Source organism: Meriones unguiculatus, chromosome 8 (genome assembly GCF_030254825.1).
Source record: "Meriones unguiculatus strain TT.TT164.6M chromosome 8, Bangor_MerUng_6.1, whole genome shotgun sequence".
Classification (NCBI taxonomy): domain Eukaryota; kingdom Metazoa; phylum Chordata; class Mammalia; order Rodentia; family Muridae; genus Meriones; species Meriones unguiculatus.
The window spans coordinates 104,963,653-104,984,615 of NC_083356.1; the positions used below are offsets into that span (position 1 = coordinate 104,963,653).

The following is a 20,963-nucleotide window of genomic DNA, read 5'->3' on the forward strand; positions in this document are numbered from 1 at the left end:
AAATAAACCTGCTTTATTTTAATGTAGTTTTCATTTACATAAAGATGATTGTTTGCAAACTTCATCACAGCAGAGCAGTTCCTATTAAACTGTAGTTAATAAGTAACTTGATTTTTATGAAGAGAAAAGTGGTGGAATATGAAGTAACTCTAGTTATTGCTCAAAGACTAAGGGACAATAAAATAATTCCATGTGTTGCTGATGAGATAGATATACTTATTTGTCTAGTGCACATTATCTCCATGTATATGGCACAGAGTTGATCTGCCTAACAAGAAAGCTCTGTATTCAAAACATGTTTTTCTCTCTTTTTAAGCTTTTATTTTTAATTTTTTTTTTTTTGAGACAGAGTTTCTCTGTGTTCCCTGGACTTGTTTTGTAGAACAGGCTGTTCTAGAACTTGCAGAAATCTACTTGCCTCTGCCTCCCTGAATGCTGGGATACAGGCGTGGGCCACCTCACCTGGCCTCGAAACATCTTTTAACTTGATTTATATGACAAATATTTTCCTTTCTTTGAATTTATCAGGATTAAAAAAAAAAAAAACTACTCACGCCATCACGATGACACTGAAATCCAGCCAGTTCCATGGGTCACGAAGGAATGTGAAATCTTCTAAGCAAAACCCTCTTGCCAAGATCTTTATAAGTGATTCAAAGGTATAGATCCCAGTGAATGTGTACCTAGGAAACACACCCAAGCTAAGGTTAGCAACTGTAGCTAGAAAGTTAAGGAAGTTGAAGCTAGGAAGTTTTTCTGTTTGTTTGTTTGTTTCTTTTTTTATTGTTGTACTTTGATAGTAAGTTTTAATCATACACTTTATATACAAACTACTGTTTTCTGAGCATGGCAAGCCCTAGCGTTTTGTTTTGTTTAAAGAAAAATTTCCAAAACTTTGTTTCTTATTTATATTTATTGGAGAATCTTAATTCAATTCTTATTAGACTAAGTGAGGTATTAAGTGAAAAGAATACATCTGCCGTAAATATGATCTTCAAAACTTGTTAAATTACTTACGTTTCAGAACAATAGTTTCTCAGAAGAGTTGTGGAAGGTGAATGTGGTTACAATACACTCTACAAAACGCTCAAAACATGCCTAAAGAGAGTAATAGTTTCCCATATTTTGTCTATAACCACTGAACTCTGAGAGTGTATACACAATGTAGAGCGTAGCCATAAGGACATTGGTCTAACTGCTGGAGGCTAATATACAGAACTAGCTGGATTCTAACTTTCCATAGCCACGCAGTTGGCATGTTCTTTGGGAGGCAGCATAGCGTGGACGCATTCACTTTTACTGAAATATTCTTATTCAAGTTTTCGGATGGTTAAGCTCATTCAAGGCTATTGCAGTACGTTAGAAATAGATTTTTATATTATTATTAAGAGTTAGGTACAGGATTACAAGACTGCCCCATCTGTCTTTGTATCTCCTTTATGTGATCACGTTTATGATCACATAGAATGTATCAGTTTTCTAGGATCGCCTGTCCATATTTGCCTGAGATCTTCAGATCACGGATATACTAAATTCTTCAATCTAATTTTGTATTCACATTTGCTTGAATTCATTTTAAGCCATCAAGGAGCAAACAGCTTTTGAGTTTGTGGTTTGTGGTTGTATGTTCTGGCCCATTTCTCTGAATGGTGACAGTTTAAGTTATTTAAGTCGAGAGTACTTGTTTTTAAACACTGTGTCCTTTAAAAGCATAATTCGAGTTTATTTTTCAGACTATTTCATCTCAGCCATAGAAAACATTTGATTGTCTAATGGCAACTCATTGTGTTTTAGAGTCTAAAATTGCTTTATATGTACAAAGTGTTAGGATCAGTGTTTGTAGAATGCTTTTTTTGTGAAATGTTCCCTCGTAGGAAGGAACAAAGGAATAGTTGCAGAAGTCATTACGTTTACTTTTCCAAGTACAGTCCTCCTCCATTCCCCACCCCCACCAAGCTCAATAAGTTGCAGGGGCAGAAAGCATGATGGCTACTGATGAAGTAGCTAAGTGTTAAGAAGAGATGCATCTTACTGTACTGCGTTGGTATGATTTCAATTTGTGTACTACCTCTGCTTTCATCTCAGAGGTGAGTTATCTTATTGCCTTTTATTCTTAGATTTCATGTCAACTTGGTTTCACTTTTAAATTTTATTTATTTATTTAATTGTAGCGACAATCACAGCTGTTTGTTTCCCTATTACAATGCAAAAACTACCAGATGTAGTTGATTGGCGTTCACCTAACAGAAATGTGCACGCCAAAAACCTTTGTAACACTAGAACTATTTTAGTAACATGTATTATGTCTCTAAGGTAGTACTTTTACCTTAAAAAGATATACTCAGGGCTAGACAGATGCTTGTCATTTCAAAGTACCCAGATTGCATTCTGAACTCTAGTCCCAGGACATTCAACACCCTCTGTTGGCCTCTTTGGACCCTACATGCACATGGTCCATAGACACACATACAGGCAAAACACTCATACACATAAAAAATAAAATAATTAAGATTCATATCCGAATACGCCTTTTACTTAGATTTTCATATTATATAATTAAAATTAAATGAAATTTATATATTTCTAAATGCCTCCATTAGTCTTATTGAAAAAAGTCTGTACAGAGTCACTTTTGTAGGTATTTCATTTTTGTGAACTCTAAGTCATAGTGGTACCTGGTACTTCAGTCAAAAGAGCTGCCTCATCCAAGAACAGGATCCACTGTGACAATACCATCCAGCAGAAATATTTTGAAATATTCTAAACAATCTTCTGTTAAAATATAAGTCAGTGATTAACGGTGGCTTACAATGGTACAGTATATCTTTATAGTGATGTCCGAAAGTGCTAACAATAGAAATTGATGCCGTTTGCTTGGCTGTCATTCTTAAAACTACAGAATCAAAAGACGTAAGTGTTTACCTTGACTTCAAACAGTGAAAGCCACAAGTCAGACCATTAGCAAATAGCAGAGAATCTGAATGTGTGTTTTTGTTTTTTGTTTGTTTGTTTGTTTGTTTTCATCCCAAGAAGCCATTGCTACTTACTCTACATTCTTTGTCCAGTCTGGAGGATTACTCAGCGTCATAAATACACAGTTGGTCAAGATAGTGCACATGATGAGCATGCTGAATAATGTAGGTTGTTGTTAAGGAATAAATGTCAATTCATTAAAGACACCTAAATCTACCCAACACAAAAGATTCAAAAGCCTAAGTTAACTGTGACATTAATCTCATTTAGCCGGGTTAAGACAATGGTTAATGAGCAAAGTCAAGGCCTTTCATATGGACTACTATTCTTTATAAAAGATTAGAAACTGATTAGGAATTCTCCGGTAAACAAATACTGAACTCCTTTCTTTATAATTTGTAGCATGCTATAAGTGGGGGTACTATTTTGTGCTAAGAAGGTAGTGTCATTGACTCTCCAGCTAGGATCATTCATTGTTTTTGTGGGTTCAATAGAAGTTCATGTGACAAATAATTTTATTTTAAAATATAAATACTTTCTAAGACCAAACTTCAGAATAAGAGAATTCATATGTACTTTGAAAGGTTATCTCCTATTTGCTTTGTCCGTATAATAATGTTTTGCTTTATATAAGTCTTTTTTTTAATTTGCCTATAGAAAATACCCACTACTAAACCCATTTTAAACACATTTTGTCATTACTTCAGAATCTGTTGCAATCTCTGCTTATTCTTCTCATCACATGTATTTTTTTACTATTATAATTTACACATGTATATGTCATATTCAAATTCAGTGCCCTGGACATGCTAAACTAATTTGATACCACTGAGTCACATCTCAGACCCATAAAGGGTTTCAAGGTTGATGACTTTTTTGATATATTATTATCCAGGTATATAGGCATATAGCAGTTTCACAGATATTTACAGAAGAAAGAAAAGAAAAGAAGGGAGAGAGCAAGAAGGAAATGGGGAATGTGAAGGAAGGGAGAAAAGTAAGGAAAGAGGGGATGGGAAAATGGAGGTAAATTTGCTGAGGATAGACAGCCAATTGAGACATATGAACGTTGGAGCATTTGGCAATATGTAGTGACATTAACTAAACATACTACATCATATGATATGCTATAATAACTAGCAGGCTAGACTTCTTTAGCAATGATAAATGATTTAGCTGAGGATAAGAAAAGGCAAGAGGATTTGCTCTTATTTCTGCTATACAGTATTGTCGGCCCATTGACAAGCTTGCTAGCAGGCTTCATATTTGCTTCTAGATCCGTGATAATAATTTTATGTTGAACTTTATAAATAACAGAAGGCCAATGGAAATCAATCACTCAAACTGACAATGTCACCATTTGCCGCAAAGAAATTGTGTAGATACAAAAACATGAGAAAGTCACTTTCTTGAAAACCAACGGTCAGAAACAGCATTTGGACAATTCACATGAAAAGGATATGAGTGTACCAAAATCTTAATAGCAATTTTCCTAACAGGGTTTAGTGGAGTTAAAATGTACAGGGCGGAGGTGGCACTGAATCGAAAAATTGCCTTCCCTTTATTCAACACTACAAAAGTCTGAAAAAGAAAATACGAGAGAGATTACTAAATTAGACACGTGGGCTTATTTAAAGCATTTACAACACACATCAAGAACTTTTAGCTGATTTTTGTTGTTGTTGTTGTTCAAACGTGCTCATTTAGATCAGTTGGAAATAACCAATATCTTGTTTACTAGACACAGGCAGTTTTCTCCCCTACACATAGAGCCACAGTACAGGCCCAGGTGACTAGTGCCTGAGCTGCCTCTAAGCTTCCAAACTTGTTGACACAAACTTATGACCCTACACACTTTTAAAATCAAATTACACAACCTTACAGAGTTCATTTATATTTGAGGCTTGCCATCTGTCTCTAGGTCTGGTAACTTTTCAAATTATTCCGTACACATAACTTAAAATAATCTTTTATGAATATTTTTAACCATTGCAAAACCTTTTAACTCCGATTTTGTAGAGGACTCCCATTGCTTATGTAGCAGCTGCCTTGATTTAAGACATTTAAACAAGTTATAGAAACTGATTTTGTGTGCTGAGAAGGATCTACTTTGTGGCTTATACTGAGAAAAGACAGCTGCATTGAAAATTAATTTTGAAGACATGACCTCAAAGTCCATACCACAGTTAAAAGTCTGTGATCTGAAACATACATTCATCATCTTAGCATCTAAGTTATGCAGACCCGTGATGACCTATCAATTTCCCCAGGATGGATCATCCTTTATTTTTTACCACTGGAATCATCTCTGTTCCAGCCATTTAATCCACTTGTCGGTCTCACTCAGAACCTGCCAATCTCTCCCTCTGGCTGTGATGAACACGGTCAGAGACTCAGAAGGGTATACCTGCAGAAATCTCTAACTATACAAGGTTATCCCATCTGTCAAGGGATTGTCTGTATTTAAATCTGGAGGTTTGGGAAGATATTTGGGTATTCTAAACATTCTCCTCAGGTAATTCTAATTTGCAGGCAGTCTTATTCAGTTCTTTTTCCATTCTCAATACCCAAATCACCTTCTACCTTACATTTTCCCAGAAAAATCACACTGCCTTCTGATCACTCCCTAGCTGTTTCTCCTGCCACTAACTCTTGGTGTATTACTTTGCACTCTTTCACATGTTGCTCATAAGCACCATCAAGTAGCAATTTCCATGCAGGGTTTATTTGTGGGAGAACCTGGTTATATATTTATATAAATGAGTGAGCACAAAGAGCCTGCAGTCTATGGCTGTGTTTCCCCCACAGTTTTTAGTAGTGTGGTTTGCCAATAAACACTTGTTCTAATTAAATACGGGTTTACCTTGAAGGCACTGTTCACCTTTATGACATCTGTTATATGTACTGATTTATTTAATAATATGTTTGCACCCTTTTGCTAAGGCTATATCCCATACAGTCACAGCGACTAGCAACACGCTCTGTTTGAAGAGGCAGGCAGGGATGTTTATACTGAAAAGGGCAGGGACAACAAGCAAGCCTTTCAGCACCCTTCTGTGTTTAAGACCATTGAGCCAGCCATTACTTAACTACCCATTTTCAACAAGCTGAGCTCCATAAATTCTAGAAAGGGGGCAGGTAAACGATCCCTTACTGGCATCAGGAGTATCAGCAAGTGACAATGAACCTTGCTAAGCCCTTGAACTACAGAAGCGTTACTGGATTGTCACGAATTCACAGTCAAGCAATCAAGATCCATTTAGGCATCAACAGTGTGTAAAAGTTCACAATAATTTAAAGTGCATTAACTCATGCTCTTTGAAACAATTTCCCTGAGGGGGGAAAAAAAGCAATTTAGACTTGCAACATTAGAAGGGGGTTTTGTTTTGAAATATCTCCAAAAATACACCAAGCAGGAATGGACTGTCCTTTTAAACGTGAAACCCTCTGCTTTTGCTGCAAGGTTAGCCTGTGGGTGCGAATGGATTCTACACTGGTGAGTGAAGTGCACCTACTCAGATGTTATAACTCAGGCATAGGACGGAGCTTAGAAACGCACACCCTGCATGCTGAGAAACTCAGAGTGAAATGCTAAAGTTCTACCTTGTGAAAGGGTTGCAAGAAGATGTTTGAACCTGGGGTCCTGACGTTACTGAATGGTGCACCTACACCAACAACTACATGAGAATATGACAGATGCCTGGAAGGCAGAGAAGTAATACCGACTCCCAAGCCAGGTTTCCAAGTAACCAAGTGGTGGCACCTTGAGAAGACTTGGTGTGTGTTGCCACAGTCGTTATATACACTGGGACTGAAGTTTGTTGCAACAGCAATTTTCTACCTTAGAGATCTTCTCCTCCTCCTCCTCCCTCTCCCTCTTCTTCCAGATAAGTACTAATAAGTTCACTGAATTTCTTGGTTTTGCAAAAAGAAAAGCAGTTTTACCCCTCAGTGGAGCAGGAAGATAGCCCAAGCACTGAATTTAAAAAGATGCTGTCACCCAGAGAAACAACAGGATATCCTTGTGAGGCTCCGGTATTGATGGTGTAGCAGAGGTCAGAGGCCTTGAACCAGACCAATGACTCATTGCAATGGATATTTACAAGTAGGTTTGCTTGGACAAAAGGTATACTGTGAACACACACTGCAGCTTCCACGGCCAGATGTTTTTGTTTGTGTTGTTTTTTTCTTGGAAGGGAGAAAGGTTGCAAGGGCTGAGGGCAGATAGGAAGGGGCCTGAAGATGAGCAGGATTGGGGTGCATGATGTGAAATTCACAAGGAATCAATAAAAATTAAAAAGCAAAAGAGGACGGCGCAACCAATTCCCAACAATCTTATTTTACATTCATTTTAACTGCAGGGTTTTATCAGCGGACAAGAGCCCTGAAGGTGGACAGATGAGGCTCAAATCCTTGCTCTCTATCGTTGATGGAGTGTGTCTTTGGTGAGCGAAGGACTTGCCCTTGGCTCTACTTTCCTATCCATAAATCGAGGCTAACAATAGTAACTGCCTCACTGGCTTGTTGGTATGAAATGAACTGGAGTATTCAAGTGGCTCCTGACATAGGGTGAGCCCAGCAAATGTTAGCTATTATTATCACACCACTATTTCTAAGCTGCTAACCTGGCCAGCTTACATGCTGTTAAAATACATTGTGCTCTTACTCATCTGGTTATATTAGGCACTAAGATACAACACTGATTAGTGACAGCAAATCATTACACGAAGCTCTAGAGCGCCATGTTGCCTTTTACACACATTGCCATAGAGTAACCTGGCTTCCTGCGGTGATGAAATTCTGTGAGTTCACGCATTAGTCCCTCCCTTTAATTTTGAAGAGTCGCGAATCACTTTTCTGGAAGAGGCACCTGAACCCTCATCCTCACAGACATTTTACAAGTGAAGGCAGGGAAACCAAACAGTAAAGGGGCTGTGTAGAGGTGTCCCCTTCATGGTTTAGAGTCACTGTCAAGGACTCGTGATCCAAGTCTGGTTTCCAGCTTAGAGTGAGCAATGCCTGCCCTTTCCACAGAGAATGATTCCGTGTTCTAGGGCAGACTCAAATTAACTGAACTTAAAAGGCTGACCTGTAAAATCAGATGGATGGTAGTCAATTAACAATAAAGTGTGGATGCTATTTTCTCATGTGGAAAAAGAATTACAGTGATGCTTGTCCCTCAGGAAATCAGTGGGAAACAAATCATTGAGAGAAGAGTCCTGTTGAACACGGAGTCCAAACAGCTGACTCAATCAAATGGTAAGGTTATCCAGTATTGTCTGGTAGGTAGCCCAGGGTGGCCCTTTCACAAAGCGATGATATTGCCATCGAGAAGTAAATTCTTTTAATGAAAGTAAACATAGCCCTTGCTGCATTTGATAATATCACCAAACTGATTGGCTCCTTCGCTTATTTTTAAAAGCACAATACGGTGTCAAGGTAAAACAAACTCCTGTGTCCTGAAAATAACTTTAAAAACATACACTTTGGGGTTTGTAGCTCAGGCTGGCCTTAAATTCATGATCTTTCAGACTCTGTCTCCCAGGTGCTGGGTTTATAAGACAACAAACATGGCTGCAAATGTTTCACTATTTTCCTGGTCTCTGGGAGAAGTATTTTACTGTTAACCAGACTTTATAACCTCCGGGTTTCTAAATTTCAAACATTTCTTGACAGTCTCTGCAGGCAAGTGTTGAAGTTTATTTTAGATGCACAGGAATGTACATTTAATGCCTTTCATTGCTAAACTTATTTAAAAGGACTTATAACTTTTTAAAAGATTTGTTTCATTTTCATTTATGTGTTATGTCTTTTTGTATGCATGTACACGTGTGCGAGAGTGCTCACAGAGGCCAGCAAGAGGGTCCGATCTTCAGGAGCTGTCATTACAGGCAGTCCTGAGCCTCCTGACATGGCTGCTGTGAGCTCCTGACATGGGTGCAGGAAGGCAAGTGCTCTCAACCAGAGGCCGTCTCTCCATCCCCAGGACTTATACCTTTAAGTTGTACACTACTTAAAAAATGCAGTATCTTCAGCTGTTGCTTTTTAAATGTTCTACTCTGACAAGTAAAGGTGTTCTGTTTATTTCTTAATCCATAAATCATCAACCCAGAATGATGTTAGTTTATCTTTACAATGAACTCTTTTATCATTGTGAAGGCAAGCTATAAATTGTTGTTAAAAGGTGCCAAAATATCCATTTAGGCATTAAAACAGTATCCTTTATTTAGAGTGACTATGGGTCTCACAAAGTTGGTTTAGCTATAGAAACTAATTCTAGAAGAACTATATTGTTATTTTAGACCTTGGGAAAGCATAGTCATTACTGTTCCTTTAAATTATGTGGAGATTATTGTTGCTACTGTTATAATTACTATCACAATATTTTCTCTTTCTTTCCTGTGGCAATATTTTAACTATTTGTAGGTGGTCTAGAATTTCACCTATTGCAGTTTCAATGAGGCCTGTAGAAGTACCCAATCATATGTCAGGACAGAGGGAAAAGACTAAAACATGCATGTCTGGGTTAACACGCTTCTCCATGAATTATTGTCTATAAAAATAGATGAGTAGACTACTCTCTTCTAGAACCCAGATGATTGTAAGAAATATCAAGCCAAGAATGAACTACAAAATAAGTACAGCATCCGCCCTTTTCCCCCTCATAACTACAATTTGGCTGTCTATCAAGCTGTTAAATGGGCTAGCAATAGAAGATACTTATCTTTGCTGTCAACTTCAAGTTTTCCCATTTATTGTGATACTGTGATGTGGTAGAAATTGTTTACACTTATTCCTCTGTAGCAGAGATTTCATTTCTTATGAATGTTTCTGTGTTTGCTTTACTGTGCTTCAAGATGTGCAGCAATAAAGAGTACCAGGAAATCTTTCACAGACGACAATTACAAGGCCCCAATGCACATAAGCCCTTGTTTTGCACATCTAACTGAGAACTTTTTAGTCACATTAATTCAACACTCACTTTCTTAGTGATGTAGTAGGGGTCCAGGTCCTCCAGAGGCTCCGACACCATCTCTGGAGGAATGTCTCCATAGATAAATGGGAGGTTCTTCCCAGCTTCCAAGTCACTGTTTGGCTTTGGTTTGTTCTCATCGTCAATGTCTTGTTCTTTCTTGGGTTTCTTGGCTTTCTCTTCTGCAGCACGCTTTTCGATAGCAGCAAGAGATTCTCGAGTGAAAAGGCGGAAGCTCTCAGGTCCCGGGGGTACCAGCAGTGCCTGGGCCATCTTTTCATCCTGCACATTTAATTACGTTTAGCTTCTTGCATAAGAATTGCCTAAGTGGATGGAAACCAGGCATGAGTGTTAGGAAAGCAAGAGACAGAAAACGTATAAGAAAGAAAACACTGTACTCATTGGCCTTGGGGAATATATTCCTGTTATTTTTGTGATTAGCTACAAAGTGGAACTGTGAAATAACGTTCAATATGATTTTCTGTTATTTCAATATGTTTCAGTAATTTTAAATGATACATTTCATAAATAGAGCAAAAACTTGCTCTGAACATTTATTAGCTTAGTTTAGCCATTTTGCAGAGTGTGCATATTTCAAATTGTACATAATAAATAGGATGTGTTGGTTAAAGACTAAAACATTAAAAAACAGTCTTTTCTGAGACATTGAGTCCATCTCTATTACAGCACACTTTTGTTAAAACTGTAATGACAGTAAGTGCTTGTCAATCAATTTGTTTACGGGGCCATTTCTCACCACACTCCCTGCGTCACAATCTGTTAACTCTCTAAATAAAGAAGTGTTGATAACAATGCAGCTATTGTGATACGTGCCTGATTCATTGCATTGCAGGACATGGAAGAAATTTTGTCTAACCCAACCGTGTTCTAGTTGTCAGCGTCATCAACTGAAAACATCTCCGCAGCAGCAGCAGCAGCAGCGGCGGCGGCAGCATGGAAACCAGTGCTTCTAGAAAAAGAGACCCATCTTTTAAAAATACATATATAATTTCTTTTTCTTGTGTGAAGGCGTATGTACCACTGTTCGTGTACATACATGTACATGCAAATGAGCATGCAGCTGTATGCCTGTGTGTGTTCGGTGAGGGTGCAAGAGGACAACCTGCGTGGCCTCCACGGGAAGACCCTTCACCTTTGTGGCAGTACCTCACTGGCTGAAAGATCTCTGATTAGGGTAGACTGGCCAGCAGGTGAGCCCCAGGGAGCCATCAGTTTCTGCCTCCACAACATTGGTATTACAAGCGTGCGCCCCTATTTTCCAGACATTTTCATGTGAGCTCTGGGAATTGAACTCCTATCCTCATGCTCATAGGGTTAGCACTTCAACAACTGAGAAATTCCCCTACCCCTAGTGCTAATTCCTTTATTTAAATAAGCCAAATCCTTTTGCCTCTTAAGCTGTTTTCTCCTTGGACCCTTTGGAAGCATTTTCTGAACAAGGCAAACTATATTTAGTTGCTCTTCCATTTTACAACCCTTCAACTATTAGAGACGGTGTTAATGTTTTACTAGACTTTGCAGGTGGAGTCTCCCAAAGGCTCTCAAGGATGCATTCTGAGGCCACCTTCCCTGGGCCCTGTTTTATGTCATTTCTAAAATAGTTCTTTGGAGTAAAAAAATCACTTTATTGATGGTAAGTATTGTCATCTCTGCCAGTCGTTTTCCTTGCCATGTTGTAAGGCATCCTCACAAATTAACCACTCTCCCAGAAGTAAGCTCTTGGTATGCCAGGGCCAGTACTGATCCAGGGCTTCAGAAGAGCTTGGAGAGTTACTGAGTCCAGGGATATGAGCTTCTCACCTGGCTGGAGAGGACTGGAGAGGAGGCATAGTTACGGAGGGGCATGGCTCACTTTCTCAGGGAAGGTAAAAATAATTACTTCAGCAGGGACGGTGACAAGCTGTGAAACCTACAAGAATCCAGCAATATGAATGCTGAAAAGAAAGTAGCAGTTTCTTTATTTGTATTGTCCACAAGAGTCACATCTGTAAATCCCAGGAAGAAGAGTAGCAACAGCAAAATCTGATGCACGCATCAGTCCTCTATCAGAAGAACCTGCAGCTATGGCACAGAATTCATCACATCATCAAAGTCCGTGTGGCTTTCCATTCCCCGCCCCCACATCCTTCCTAGTCTCGGAGCAGTTTACTCCTGAGCTGTCTTCTGATGCTTGCCAAGTTGCTGTGTGGGAATACTGAGCACACAGACAATGAGAAAATCTGGGCTGTTTAGGAAAAGGAACAGATGATATTGCTTTGTTTTTTTATTAAGTTTGTACTGGAATTACTAGTCCCCTGATGCATTCCGGTGGCAAAAAAAAAAAAAAAGGTTTTTAATCTGAGATGTCTTTATGTTAGCATTTATAACATCACATTGAGCCCCATCAAGACGTTAAATCATTCTTTCACTAATTTTGTAAAAGCAATCCTTCTTCGAGACTCTGGGGTTTTCTTTGTTTTGTTTTGTATTATTTATTTTTTCTAGATCTAGCAGAGCGTGGGTTAGAAGGGAAGATAACAGTTCTGTGTTACTTAGCATTGAAGTAACCATTTGCTTTGTGCTGTTTACTAGTGGCACGCTGTGCAAAACTGGAATAAAGCTTCAGTCATCTCTGGCCCATTTTGAATCCACTCTAAGTTGTATATTCCTAAGTACAGAAGTCAGTGTTTTCTGCTAGTCTCCAGTACGCAGAAAGTCAGAATCTACCTGTGTCACATCTCTGGTCATGAGTTTGGTGCCTACAGGAGCAAGGGTGCTTTTCTCATGGGATACAGTTGCTTTTATGTTTGTGCATTATGTTGAACTGATGGCTTCCTTACTGGCATTGAGAGAAACCAATGTTGATTCTGTGTCAGGCATTTGGGGAGCCTGTGGAGTCGGTTTCAGAGTACCTGTGTGTGTCATTTAGCTTTGCCAAAACCATAGCATCATGGAAGAATGTCAAGAGATAACATCACTTATCCACTGAGCTTAGTTCCCAGATGCCCTGAGAGCAATTCCCAGAACTCCCATGGTGGAGAGAACTAACTGCCCAAAGTCTGTTCTTCACGTGTGTACAGGTAGTTGTGTGAGTGCCTACTTTCGCATACACACACACATTGAATTGTATTTTAAGTGTTGTAGGTTGCGTAGATCTCTCAATAATCTCCATGGTTCATCCTGATTTCTCTGAAATGATGTGGATCTAGATAGTATCACAAAAAATCGTAAATATTTACTTGCAAAGAGATAATAATTTACCTTCCTGTTTGCTTATAAAAGTCCATAGTGAATAATTTAACTTGGGAGAAAAATGAAGGCTGAGATTCTTAGACAGTTGTCCAAGAACAGTCCCCTGTTCTTGGCTTTTCCCTAACTGGGGGAATTAGAGCATGGCCAATATTTGGACAGGCCTCCATATTTAGTGAGCCCAAGGGCCCCAACATCTCCTAACACTTTGTTGCATAGTGAAGTCCCATCGGCTTTCAAGAGATCTCCTTTATTTCTTTTCCCAATTCTTTCTATTACATTGTGAGCTTATTACAGAACTCTTACATAATTTTATATCCATATTGGAACAGATATTTAAATTTTAATTCTTTTTGAAGCTTTGATGTGGAACATACATTATTAATGAGTGTATGTGCATTATAATTTATTAAAATACATCCAGTTTAATATACCATGTTGTCTCCAGAGCTATGTTTTCAGGAGAGAAAAGATAAAAGGAATCCAAAGAGTTGATCCTCTTAATTAAAAAGCAAAGATCCTGTATGTGGGTATATATGAGCAAGGCAAACATATCCCTTTGCTGGTTAATACAAAGACTGTCATTCAGTGTTTTCTGTTATGACAAGGGATCACAGAATATGATATGCAGAATGAGCCCTTGGACTATTTATTCAGGAAATATTCATCATAAGAGCAATATGTACCAGCAACTTTTCATGGACTATGGAAGCTATCAGCACATTGATGAGCCATTTCCTCTAGGAGATGGTAAACCCACGCAAGATACAGATGCTAACAGATGTTAATGCAAACAATTAAAATACAACCATACACAACATACACAACTGGCTATATGATCACTTTTTAGCCAAGTTAGATCAATTTATTCTGACCAGGCAAGGGAGGGAGATGTATGGTTCATAAAAATGTTCCTGCGCAAGTGATAGGTTTTGTAGGCTAAACAGGATTTTACAGGTGATGGTAATGGTGGTGGCAGTTTGGGAAGGGTTGTCTGGAAGCTGTATCACAAGGAACACCGAGCAAGGGTGTGTGTGTATGTGTGTGTCTGGTGTGTGTGTATGCATGGATGTGGACAAAGATGTGGACAAAGATGAAAAGGACCATTCAAAACTTGCTAAGAACTCTCAGCAGTTCACTAGGGCTGATACCAACCTCCATAAAGCATTGATGTGAGATAAACCTGGAAGGTTAGCCAGGATATAGCATCAAGGGTCTTCAACAGCATCCTCAAGTAAGTATTGGGGTTAAGGGGGCACAATCAAACTGAAGGCTAATAACTCAGGGGCAATATGAACGGCAGCAGGCCAGCAAGTAGAAATATCTGAGCAATGGTTTCCATATGACTGAGTTTTAGGAAACGTTCATATTCTTTTGCTGGCATACCAGACCGTTGCCTTTCTAGGGATTTGAGAATATTTCCCTCTGTTATCAAATCAAGGTTCTACAAATGGTAATTTATTACATTGGTTTCTGTGTGGAACCGGAAACAATATCCACAAACTTTTGATAAATCTAGTGTTTTGAATGTATCTTTTACATAATTATGCAAGTGCTTATGCCATCATAAATGAATCATTTGGAAAATATCAGCACATTGTTATGCAAATCTTTCAAATTTTGATGAATTTTATCATACCACAGCTGTAAAGCACATTTCCTAGTGTTGCCAGTGAGTGCATGAGAAAAGTTATAATGTATTGGGGTTTGCTGTGCTCCAGTGGCAGGCAAGAGCTTCCCGAAATTCCAATTCCCACTTGAAAGCTTCATTTTTAACACTGACAACAAATGCTGTCATCTGATTTTTCTGAGTGACAGGCTTTTCTTTTGTTCATTTTTGAGAATATCTGTGCCAAATACCAAGTCTGAGTAGCACTGTTTGTCAATGATCCTTTCAAGTGAAAATGGCATTCCATGAAACACCACACACACACACACACACACACACACACACACAAACAAACAAACACACATCACATCATACCACATCACACAAGAGAGAAACAGAGAGAAGCAGAAAGATAGAGATGGAGACAAAGAGAGAGACAGAGACACAGCGAAAGACAGAGACAGAGATACAGAAAGAGAGAAGAACCACCTAGTTTGGTTCTTAACTCCAATAATACCCCCTGGGCTCTTTCTAGAAATAACCAGGAATCTTTAGTACACAGCAAAAATACTTTGAATATATATATGTATATATGTATATATATATATATATGTATATATGTATATATATATATATATATATATATCAGATCCCATAACAGATAGCTGTGAGCCACCATGTGGTTGCTGGGAATGGAACTCTGGAAGAGCAGACAGTGCTCTTAACCACTAAGCCATCTCTCCAGTCCCATGAATATTTCTTCCATTTCATCATACAGAACATTTAAAATGTGGCTTCTTTAGGGTTGAGATTTACTGCTTCACGGGAGGTTTCTTATGTGATCTGACTTTTTTTTTTTATTGATAGTAAATGGGAGTGAAAGAGATTGCCCTACCAGGCCACAGGGGAGGAAGACAACTCAGTCCTCAGGTGAGTAGATGAGCTGGGGTGTTTGGGTAGGGTGATTCAGAATAAAGGAGGCAGGATGCAGGAGGGAGGGTGGGACTGCAAGGAAAGGAGGGAGGAAGGGGCCTATGGCTGAGATGTAAACTGAATTAATAAATAAAAATAGGAAAAATGCCCAAATATTAAAAAGAAAAGAAAAGAATGGATAGCACATGTCAATGTCGTTAGCTACCTTCATGCCTACTGAGGAAGCCACTGAACGATCGGTGTAAAGGCTAAATGACAAATAAAGGCAAATGGAATCATGAAAATAGTGTAGACATCACAGTCTTCCCCACAAAGGTCCTAAACACCTCCACCATGTCTGGGACAGCAGTGCTCCAGAAGGAAGCAGTTAGTGAAAGGGGTAGGAAGAGAGTCCGGCCACAGCCTGTGCAAGCAGGCATGGATTTTGGACCACTCTGGAGCATTAGAATAGGTTGTTGCTGTCCTTGTGGAGCTCCTGTCCTCCCCAGGTCTTTCTATCTCCCCCTTCTTTCATAAGATTCCCTACACTCTGCCCAAAGTTTGGCTCTGAGTCTCAGCATCTGCTCTGATACCCTGCAGGGTAGAGCTTTTCAGAGGCCCTCTGTGGTAGGCTCCTGTCCTGTTCCCTGTTTTCTTCTCCTGATGTCTATCCTCTTTGCATTTCTGAATGGGGATTGAGCATCTTAGCCAGAGTCCTCCTTCCTGATTAGCTTCCCTAGGTGTACAGATTTGAGTATGTTTATCCTATACTATATGTCTAATATCCACTTATGAGTGAGTATATATCTTGTGTGTCTTTCTGCTTCTGGGATACTTCATTCAGGATGATCTTTTCCAGTTCCCACCATTTACCTGCAAATTTCATGATTTCCTTGTTTTTCATCGCTGAGTAATATTCAATTGTGTAGATGTACCACAATTTCTGTATCCATTCCTTAACTGAGGGGCATCTGGGCTGTTTCCAGCTTCTGGCTATTACAAATAAAGCTGCTACAAACATGGTTGAGCAAATGTCCTTGTTGTATACTTGAGTGTCTTTTGGATATATGTCTAGGAGTGGTATAGCTGGATCTTGAGGAAGCACAGATCCAAAAATTCTTTGCACAGGGGCCTTTCTGAAACTGATACTCCAGCCAAGGACCACTCATGGAGATGGCTTGACCCCTGCACAGAGGTAGCCTATGGCAGTTCAGTATCCAAGTGGGCACCATAGTAATGGCGACAGGGACTGTCTCTGACAGGAACTGATTAGCCTGCTCTTTGATCACCTCCCCCAAAGAGGGGAGCAGCCTTGCCAGGCCACAGAGGAAGACAATGCAGCCACTCCTGATGAGACCTGATAAACTAGGATCAGAGGGAAGGGGAGGAGGACCTCCCTTATCAGTGGACTGGAAGAGGGACATGGGTTGGGAAGAAGGAGGGTGGGATTGGGAGGGCAGAGGGAGGGAGGTACAGGGAGGATACAATGTGAATAAACTGTAATTAATAAAAATAAAAATAAAAAGAGTGAAAAAAAGAACAGGTTGTTATCCTTTTCTTATTTTTTATTATTAGTTATATTTTATTAACTCTGTATCCCAGCTGGATCCCACTCCCTCATTCCCTCCCAAGCCCTCCCTCCCTCCCTCATCTCCTCCCTGCCCCTTTCTAAGTCCACTGATTGGGGAGGACCTCCTCCCCTTTCATCTGACCCTGTTTTATCAGCTATCTTCAGGACTGGCTGCAAAGTCTTCCTCTGTGGCCTAGTAGGACTGCTCCTCCCTTGGAGGGTGGGGAGGTCAAAGAGCCTATCATTGAGTTCCTGTCAGAGATCGTCCCTGTTCCCCTTACTATGGGAAACTAATTGGTTACTGAGCTACCATGGGCTTCATCCGAGCAGAGGTTCAAAGTTATATACATACATGGTTCTTGGTGGAGTATCAGTCTCAGAAAAGACCCCTGTGCCCAGATATATTTGGTCCTTGTGGAGCTCCTGTCCTTTCCATGTCATACAAACTCCCCCTTCTTTCATATGATTCCCTGCACTCTGCCGAAGGTTTAGTTATGAGTCTTAGTATCTGCTTTGATACACTGCTAAGTTGTTATCCTTTCTAACCACCGCATCCCCTCAAGCTGTGATAGAGAGAATTGCAGCAAGGACAGCAGATGCTTTCTGGGCTTAACATGACATTTACATGTGAAAGTCTACCTAAAGGCTGAGCATAGTGGCCCAGAGAGAGAGTAAGCCAGTCAGCTGGGAGGAAACCCTAGAGTGGCCAAAGCATCTCTTCAAGACACAATTACAGGACAAGGAGAGTCAGTGAGCTTTTGCAGCTGACTTGATGTGAGCTGTGTGTCATCTCCAGGTCTCCGGGGTAAGCCATGGCTGACTATAACCCAGCAGAGCAGTGGAGGAGGCTTGTAAGGCATGCTAATAAATTCTGTTCAGCTATTGAGTTGGAGGTGCCTGAGGGACATCTGGTACATAATTAAAATATGTGTCTGAGATGCAGAAAAGCTGTCGGAGCTGAGAAAATGTTGATTAAGGGGCAGGCAACTAGTATGACATCATTTAAGAGCAACATGGAAAGGGAAAAAAACAGACCTCACATGCCTGCTGGTCTTGAAGGAGTGGGACAGAGAAGGCGTCAGGTGATGAAATTGGTGTGATTACCTAAACACCAGAAAAGAAACTTCAAAAATGTTAATTACAGGCCATGTATTAGATCCAGCAATTAGTTGAAATCTTCATCTTAAGAAGAAATTAAAAAAAAAAAAAAAACAGACCCAGAAAAGCTAAGCAATATTGCTGTGGGGAAACACCTATTTCTTTGAGACAAAAAAAAAAAAAAAAAAAAAAAAAAAAATTTTACATATTCAATTTTTTGTTGAATTAGTTTTTTTTTCAATATTGTTGTCATATTGTATTGAATCCAGCTATTTTACAACTGGAATTTAAATATCTAAGTTGTGCATAAAAAATGACAGAAAAATTAATTTGGGTCATTCAGTTTTCTTTTCCCTATCAGTGTGCTTATGATCTTATCATAAGCTTATGCATATTTGTGAAACTAACCAATATCATGGGAATAAAACTTAGGAAAATGACAAAGTAAGCGTCAGGGTCATGTTGTGGAACTATCAAGGCAAAACATGATCTCCACTTGTCATGTGGTCCCTCACTTCTCATCTAATTTTCCATACAGATAGCTAGAAATTTTCATTGCTAGCTATATAACCTGTTTCACTCTCTTTCTCTCTCTCTCCCTCCCTCTCCCTCTGTCTCTCTCTCTCTGTCTCTGTCTCTCTCTCTCTCTCTCTCTTTTTCTGATGATGCATGCTACAGAAGAATTCTATTAATTCTGGCCCATTATGGCAGAAGGCTGTAAATTCACCATCTTTAAGGATGAAAAGTTGCTCTATGCTCCATAACTCGAATTATCACAAAAAAATTCACAATGTATTTTCATGTACTTGATGATGAATGAGTTAATAGGAAAGCCTGGGCTCACTACCAAAAAAAAAACAAAGTGTGCTGTGTTCTTGGTATCAACAAAAGAGACTATTATAGGAAAAGCAGAGTCTTAAAGGTAAGATGAACCAATATCCAATGCTGATGAAAACTGCTTATTTTTGCTGTTCTGAGGATTTTACCCCAGTCCTAATGCATCCTAGGCAACTCTACCACTAAGCTATACCCTTGTCAACCTGAATAAGAGGTTTCACTGTTTCCTGTGAGGCTCACAGGTGGTAGGGAAGTTAAGAAAGTGCTCAGCCACTTAGTAATACCTTCACCTCCTTTTCCCAACAGAACTCTCATTTACAAGCATTGGCCACCCTATACTCACTATTGATTCTGTTAGCATCTATGAAAAAAACAGCAAAAAGTTTTATTGAATACATATCTATCTATCTATCTATCTATCTATCTATCTATCTATCTATCCACATTGAGTGCTTGGCACACTCTATCAATAGTGACCAGATATCCACAAGGTAGAATTATGTCCTACTTTGCATATTTCAAAGGAACTTTGAAATGCTATCTGGCTGGTATGACTTCCTGGCCAGATGGCTCTGAGATTACATGATAATAACAGAACTCTGGTTAAATGCTTGGTGCGTCTCAGATACTCCCAAGTAGTTTATGTCTATGAACTGATTTAGTCACAGTGAAAATTTATTGTATTCGTTAGTCTTGCCCTATTGATATAACTTTTATCCTTATTTTACAGACTAACAAATGTAGGATTATGTAAACTATATAACTTGTCTTAATTTCAAAGTCAGTGAGCTGAGCAACCAATCTTCAAAACTGGATAGTTCAGCCATACTACTAAGACTGCGAAATGACTCGATTCCTAATTTATATTTGCCAACATGAAGCTAGGATGTTAGTCATCTTACTAGGGAGTTGCTGGATGTGGAATCTGAGTTGATAATAGAGTGGTCTCACCTAAGAGACTGAGAGATCTAGCCCCGCTCTTGTAAGTAGAAAATATTAAAGTCAGAAAACATTGACAATAAACATTAGACACATATGTAATAGATATGTGATAAAAAAAATACTAGCCACATATGTAACCAATGCATGTTCACATATATACAGAGAACTTCTGAGTTGTATAAAATCAAATTATAGCCCTGGGACTGCTCTTCTAGGTCTTGTGTCCCTCAGTGTCTAAGCAAGGCTGTTGGGACCTCTATTATTCTGACTCAAGAAAGTAGTTCTGTGGCCAGGGTACTATGCCATTGCCAAATGCAAAATCAATCCTGATTTTCTTTAATCTTTCCTCTCAATCTAATGATAAATGAGCGATTGTCAACACGTGAGTACTATTTATTAATTTCCTGTTTGACAAGTGGATTTATTGTTGTCTTTTCCTTTTACTGACTCTTCTCATGAGGGGGAAAAAAACTCATCAGAGTAAGACAGCCTAAGCTCAACCTGTCTTTGGAACAATCATCGAGGAAATAAAAACTAGCTTACAGAGGCTGATGTTTGCTGTGACTTTGTCCTTATCAGATCACTTATAAGCTAAGGAGACAAGAGCCAACTAATGACAACAATTAAGCCAACCTTGTTATACAAGAATCACCATTACTGGCTTTAATAGCTCTTGACATTCCTTGCTGAATGTTTGCAAACTGAAGTAGGTTTTGTGTGAGTCCTAGTGCGCACTCCACTCTGGATACCTCCTCTAAGCTCTCTTGCAATCAGTGCTTAAGGAAATGATATGTGGGCCC

General features: G+C 39.2%; 1 protein-coding gene across 7 annotated transcripts in view; it reads right to left on the reverse strand.

The window, feature by feature from the left end:
- Positions 1–20,963, reverse strand: part of Scn3a (sodium voltage-gated channel alpha subunit 3) — a 115,309-nt gene that overhangs the window by 73,233 nt on the left and 21,113 nt on the right. For 6 of the 7 annotated variants that reach the window (XM_060390313.1, XM_060390312.1, XM_060390308.1 and 3 more), the window contains 5 exons: positions 10,781–10,916; positions 9,956–10,269; positions 4,434–4,554; positions 3,048–3,135; positions 555–683 (listed from right to left, as the gene is read on the reverse strand). In XM_060390313.1, coding sequence (XP_060246296.1) covers positions 555–683; positions 3,048–3,135; positions 4,434–4,554; positions 9,956–10,219 — 602 coding nt within the window. In that variant the 5' untranslated portion in view covers positions 10,220–10,269; positions 10,781–10,916. The remainder of the gene's footprint in view (positions 1–554; positions 684–3,047; positions 3,136–4,433; positions 4,555–9,955; positions 10,270–10,780; positions 10,917–20,963) is intronic. The other variant, XM_060390311.1, reaches the window with a different exon arrangement.